Source organism: Carcharodon carcharias, chromosome X (genome assembly GCF_017639515.1).
Source record: "Carcharodon carcharias isolate sCarCar2 chromosome X, sCarCar2.pri, whole genome shotgun sequence".
In the NCBI taxonomy this organism is placed as follows: domain Eukaryota; kingdom Metazoa; phylum Chordata; class Chondrichthyes; order Lamniformes; family Lamnidae; genus Carcharodon; species Carcharodon carcharias.
The window spans coordinates 22,276,825-22,283,901 of record NC_054507.1 but is presented as its reverse complement, the minus strand read 5'-3'; the positions used below and the strand labels follow the sequence as shown (position 1 = coordinate 22,283,901).

At 42.9% G+C, this 7,077-nt stretch overlaps 1 protein-coding gene across 1 annotated transcript; it reads left to right on the top strand.

Moving 5' to 3' along the window:
* The first annotated feature begins 5,059 nt into the window (after positions 1-5,059).
* dnajc22 (DnaJ (Hsp40) homolog, subfamily C, member 22) lies at positions 5,060-7,068 on the top strand. Its single transcript, XM_041180277.1, has 2 exons — positions 5,060-5,902; positions 6,889-7,068. Exons 1-2 carry the CDS (start codon positions 5,060-5,062, stop codon positions 7,066-7,068), a joined length of 1,023 nt encoding a protein of 340 aa, XP_041036211.1.
* Positions 7,069-7,077: the final 9 nt, after the last annotated feature.

The following is a 7,077-nucleotide window of genomic DNA, read 5'->3' as shown; positions in this document are numbered from 1 at the left end:
GCTCCTGATGTACTCCCCCTGCAGGATGAAAAAGAGAGACACGTGGGTTAGCTTGGGTGTTCTAACAACCTCTCTTGGTTAAGTCTGAAGGCCCCTTAATGCATCCCAGTGAGTGCTGGAAACCACTTGGATGGCCAAAACCCAACCCAACTCTGCCCCACTCCACCTGACCGATTGGCGGCAACTTTACCCATTGGACTGCATGCTGTGCTCTCAGCTCAGGTCCAGGCATTCTCCTAACCCGCACTGCAAGGCTGCACTGTTAGCTTGAACCATGGGGGAGACTGGTCCAAACTGGGATGATGACATCGCAAGAGGCTGTGAGCACCTCCACCAGTGACTGTTCAATGGCCAGCTTTAGCAAAGAGATTGTACAACATGCCCAGTCGTCCAACTGTTCTGCAGTTCACTAAAACACTCATTAGTTTGCAGTCTTTGCCCGAGGGGTGAAAAGCTCTGGAGCACTTGGTGGCACTTTCATGCCTCTGCATTGCTTGAGTGGGCAGATAAGGTAGAGACCCGACTCCATGCATGTCAATGTGGCTGCATCTAAACTGTCCAAGCTGCAGAGAAATGGTCATTTTTTTACAAGGTTTCCCTAATGCGTGGTCACTTCCCTCCCTCCACACCCTGCACGTGCTTGTGCACTACCTTCAATCGCAGGGCAGCCCTTGTGAGCCCCCACCCCAACTCACCTCAACCGCAGAGCAGCCCTTGCCCCCCACCCCCAATGCACCGCAACCTTGAAGTCCAACAGGCGACCCACACGAGTGCTTTGCAGTGTTACTGCTCCTCCGAGTTCACCTGAAAATGCAGCCCGCCAAGTGCACGCCTTATATATGTTGTTGTGAAACATGTCGGTGTGATGTGCAAACGATCCAGGGGGTGGGGGGGATGATTCTGGCGGGCAGACCTTATAATGATATACAGATGTGTTACAATGAGGTTGCTGATGTCTGATGGTGTGAAACGCGGCCTGCCATTGAAGGGCTGAGCAGATGATCACAAACTGGTTTCGCAACGTTGTGAAACTGATTTCTGGCGTTCTCGCCATATTGTCCGCTCACGCCGCCAAGCACGCCCGACACCAGTGGGCATGGAAAATTCCACCCTATAATTTACTGCTCATCTTCTAACATTGAATGAGCATGCCAATTTTACTTATTATTTAAATAGATTATTTTTGTTCTTGTACTAACAAAATTTGCACTCAAAATGTAATTTAGAAACATAGAAACTAGGAGCAGGAGTAGGCCATTCGGCCCTTCAAGCCTGCTCCGCCATTCGTTATGATCATGGCTGATCATCCAACTCAATAGCCTGCTCCCGCTTTCTCCCCATACCCTTTGATCCCTTTCACCCCAAGAGCTATATGTAACTCCTTCTTGAAAGCATACAATGTTTTGGTCTCAACTGCTTTCTGTGGTAACGAATTCCACAGGCTCACCACTCTCTGGGTGAAGAAATTTCTCCTCATCTCAGTCCTACATGGTCTACCTCATATCCTCAGACTGTGACCCCTGGTTCTGGACTCCCCCACCATCGGGAACATCCTTCCTGCATCTACCCTGTCTCGTCCTGTTAGAACTTAATAGGTTTCTATGAGATCCCCCCTCATTCTTCTGAACTCCAACGAATATAATCCTAATCGACTCAATCTCTTCTCATATGTCAGTCCCACCATCCCAGGAATCAGTTGGGTAAACCTTCACTGCACTCCCTCTATAGCAAGTACATCCTTCCTCAGATATGGAGACCAAAACTGCACACAATATTTCAGTTGTGGTCTCACTAAGGCCCTGCACAATTGCAACAAGACATCCCTGTTCCTGTACTTGAATCCTCTGGCTATGAAGACCAACATACCGTTTGACTTCTTTACCACCTGCTGCACCTGCATGCTTATCTTCAGCAACTGGTGTACAAGGACACCCAGGTCTTGTTGCACATTCCCCTCTCTCAATTTATAGCCATTCAGATAATAACCTGCCTTCCTGTTTTTGCTACCAAAATGGATAACCGCACATTTATCCACATTATACTGCATCTGCCATACATTTGCCCACTCACTCGGCTTGTTCAAGTCACACTGAAGCATTTCTGCATCCTCCTCACAGCTCACCCTCCCTTTGTGTCATCTGCAAATTTGGAGATATTACATTTAATTCCCTCATCTAAATCATTAATATATATCGTGAATAACTGGGGTCCCAGCACCGATCCCTGCGGTACCCCACTAGTCCCTGCTTGCCATTTGGAAAAAGACCCGTTTATTCCGACTCTTTGTTTCCTGTCTGCCAACCAGTTTTCTATCCATCTCAATACACTACCCCCAATCCAATGCGCTTTAGTTTTACATGCCAATTTCTTATGTGGGACTTCGTCGAAAGCCTTCTGAAAGTCCAAATAAACCACATCCACCAGCTCCCCCTCATCAACTCTACTAGTTACATCCTCAAAAAATTCCAGTAGATTTGTCAAGCATGATTTCCCTTTCATAAATCCATGCTGACCCTGTCCGATTCTGCCACTGTTCTCCACCTGCTCAGCTATTAAATCTTTTATAATGGTCTCCAGAATTTTCCCCACTACCGACGTCAGGCTGACTAGTCTATAATTCCCTGTTTTCTCTCTGCCTCCCTTTTTAAATAGTGGGGTTATATTAGTTACCCTCCAATCTGTAGGAACTGTTCCAGAGTCTATAGAATCTCGGAAGATGACCACCAATGCATCCACTATTTCTAGGGCCACTTCCTTAAGTACTCTGGGATGTAGATTATCAGGCCCCAGGGATTTATCAGCCTTCAATCCCATCAATATGTAACAGTGAATTATAACTTTTCCTAGACAGTATATTTATATAGGGAAACCATTTACTTTATTTTCCTTGCACAACACTAGTCTGAATCAAATTGAGACTTGTCAAGATGACTAAATGATGCGATGGCAGACTGTCTATTAAAGAGATCCTAAAATATGTACGTTAAATGGTGATGTAAAATCTGTGCGAAATACCTATAGAGCTCCAGGGTAAACATGACTGTGCGCCAGGTGGTAGGAGTTGGACAGAGTTTCCCAGTCATGTCAGACACTGAAAAGATAACAGATTCCCAGCCATACTCTTATCACCATGATCCCAAAGAGGAGAATGAACATAAACGGCAGAAACTGGAAACAGCAGCAAAGACTCCATAATTCTACTAACACTATTTCCCTAATAATCCTGATTTCTTTCAGTTCCTCCCTCTCACTAAACCCTGTGTTCCCCAACATTTCTGGTATGTTATTTGTGTCCTCCTTTGTGAAGACAGAACCAAAGTATGTATTTTTAAACTTAAACCAAAGGTTATATCTGAATTGACTTGATTTTCTAATTTGGTTTGAAAGTCACACTAATTCAGATTATCATTGAGATGTGCTATGTTCATTCATCTGTATAATGCCTTTAGTATTAGTACCTTGTGAGTTAATATTCTACACCGTCAGTGAATTCAAGTCAGCTGTTGTGAAATGCTACTTTGGAGCTTATTGTAATTTTGCGCAATAATGAAGTGCCCTGAGTCAACACAGAGTTTGTCCTCAGAGGGCAAAAGTCCTCTGGATTAAATCAGAGACTACACTCCATTGTATGGTAAGCTTGGGCTAAAATACCTCTTTATTTCAAAGTTGTCTGTTTCTCTTCCTTACTACATTGGTTTCTTGAGACTTTCCTTAAGTTTGTTACCTTTATGCAAATGAAACAAGACAAAGTTTATGCTTGAAAAGGGTAAATTTATCCTCTTAAAATGTGAGCTAATCATTTTCATAACCTCTCAAGTCAAATCTGCCTGGAAATCTACCGTTTAAAGCCAGTATGCTGCTAAGTAGGAATTCAGATTGCATTGAGCTAGCACAGTTTTGTTAGTGTTGAGGTAGGTTCCCTTTTTCGACAAGCACTGTTATTGTATTTTGAAAACTAGAGAAATCTCTAAGCAGCAGTAATGCAATAGAATCATGTTTTGTGTAATATGTTGCAGCAAAGTGAAAACTTACTTATAGAATCGACTTTCCAGAGGGGACAGTTGCATCATTACTCCAACTGGTGCGTGTCTACATTGCGGTCAGGAGGATGGTGGAAATGTACCTACACATTTTATGGTTGTTATATGCTCACCATGCTGCTTATGAGGTGATCTGTGAACCTGCAATCTGCCTAATGAGGGGTCAAACTCACACTTGGCAGCTTACTAATAACTAACAAATGATTATTTGCTTGGGGTGGGTAAAGTAAATAGGGTGTCTTTGGAGTCAAAGTTCAGAAACAAGACAACCCTCTATGGCAGATTCAATAATCTGATACCTAGCCAAGATGATCTACAGTGCTCTATAGAGAACAACTAATGATTAACCAGCCAGCCTGGCTCAATAACAGAACTTGGAGGGGTTTATCCATCACTATAGGCAGGGATTATTCCCACTTAGCTTCAGATAGCCCTGCAAGCAAACACCTTGATAGATAAGCAGTCCTGGCTAAAAAAGCAGTGGGAATTTTAACAAGCACTGGTAACCTGTATGATTTTAACTAACTGAATTCCAGCAGTATCTGCAAAACAATTGGGTCCCCTAAAACGTGAGAGTAGAAGAGAGTATATGCTTCATCCTGAGCATATAACAATTCTATGTGGATTTCTCAGTAGTTTGGTCTGAAAACTCAGACATAGAGATGGGTTCCACGGGTGTCTGGTCAAAAATAATGTTTGGTAACAAGTTGTGTATTTTGGGACATTATCAATTAAAGAATTTCCTGACATCAGGAATGCACATATGTAGATCTACCATAAGTTCAGTGGTAAATTCTTATTTTTATTCACTCTGTCTTTCTGCAGATCATATAAAATGAAAATCTAGGCTAAAGACATGCTCAAAACATGAACCCAAACAATAATAATGGACTGATCCATCAAATCATCTACTGAATTTTTAACTTATTAAATAGAGACTGCAATAGAAACTCCCTGATCCATAGTGATCAGCTAGTTTCAATAGCAGTACTTGGTGGTATCTCATTTCGACCTTGAAGATGGCGAAGAGTCTGCTGATCACTTATGCCCTTTGGTCATTTGGTGGACTTTTTGGTCTCCATCACATCTACCTTGGCAGAGACAGTCATGCCTTACTATGGATGGTGACATTTGGTGGATTTGGAGTCGGGTGGATGAGGGAATTTTGGCGACTGCCAAAGTACGTGCAAAATGCAAACATGCATCACAATAAGATCCAAAGAAAAAGAGATCTACGACCATCAATAAGCATTGTTCGTATTTTTGGCCAAATTGCAGTTGGGGTTTATTTTGGCATTGTTGCTCTTATAAGCCTATCATCATTAAATAGTTTCTACATCATGGCATTGCCACTTGCAATTACACTGGGTGTTCACCTTGTAGCCAATGTGGGTGAAGAAACCTCCAATATAAAGACAACAATGATGGCTTCATTCATTACATCTCCCGTTTTCTATGGAAGACCCATTGCAACTGTACCCATCAGTATTGTTGCCAGTATTACTTCAATGCAACACCGTCACTACAAGACTACAGATCATACAAAAGACAACCTGAGTGTGCGACTCTACAGACTAGGTCTCGCTTGGCTGGCTTTCACAATGCCAATCTCTTACTGTGTGTTCCACAATACCACAGTTACAGTTACATACATCACGGACACCATCAGCCTTATTCTAGACTCAGTCCGAATATTCCCGATACTCAGTGGTCTTATTGAGTCTGCATTCCTCCTTCCATACCACACGTGGAAGCTGTTTACTGGTGGGATTGGACTAAGCTATGGATACAGTCAGGAGTGGGAAAAACTATTTGCATCTATCTCCGCCATAAAGACTGAAAGAAAAAGGTTAGCATATGAGGTAATTACAAACAGATAATTCTATTTAATCCAGATTTCAGTATCCTCCTCCACTTCTCTATCTGCTCTTTGTTTTCCCCAACATTCTCACTGTCTTCATACCAAAGCCTAGAAATTTGAGCACACCTGAATGGATAAGCCTGAGGTGCACATGATACTTGGCCTTCAGCCTCATTACTATGGAGCTGGGGAGATGGGGATCAGGCTCCTGCAATGCCAGCAACTGCCATCAGGTAAATAATTTAAGGGAACCTCAAGGTGTTGGCGAGGGTGGGGGGGAAATAGTGATCAGATCAGGTGGAGAGTGGTAATTGGACAGAGTGGGCAGTGAGCAGAAGCTGGGATTCAGAAAAGGCACAAGCCCTTTTTGGGGGACTGGGTAGCAGCGATGATCTGGGGGGGGTCTATGGAAGCAGTGGCTGGCAGTGCCCATGTGGTTCGAATGTGGGTGTCGAGAGGAGAACCAAACATTCTTCCATTGTTATTCTTTTTTAAAAAAGGAATTTCAACTACCCTCTCCTGGAGGTGTCCCTAGATGAAAAATCTGGCATCTTCTTGTTGAAGTTAAGAAAAGGCATGAAGTATATGTGATGCCATTTTCCTAATCCTGGATAGATCAGATCCTGCTGGAAAAATTCAGCAGGTCTGACTGCATCTGTGGAGAGAAAAAAACAAAGTTAACGTTTCGAGTCCGTTTGACTCTTCATCAGCTCTGAAGAAGGGTCATATGGACTCAAAACGTTAACTTTGTTTTTCTCTCTCCACAAATGCTGTCAGATCTGCTGAGTTTTTCCAGCATTTTTTGTTTTTGTTTCAGATTTCCAGCATCCGCGGTATTTTGCTTTTATCTTTGATCAGATCCTCCCTGGTTTTGTAGGGGACACAAGGTAATTGTAAGTAATGAAATAGCACAGCTTAGGCTGCATACAGGCCTTGCTGAGTTACATATTTGTAAATGAATATTCATAATTTTTAAAACAATTTCAGGTGTTGGGATTACATGAGGAAGCGACCTTGGAAGAAATCAACAAAAGCTACAGAGAGCTGGTGAAACGCTGGCATCCTGACCACAACAGACACAACTTAGATGAAGCAGAACGTCAATTCCTTGAGATCCAGGCAGCATATGAAGTACTTGCAAAAAACAAGCAAAGAGGGTCACATTAAAGCTGCAGC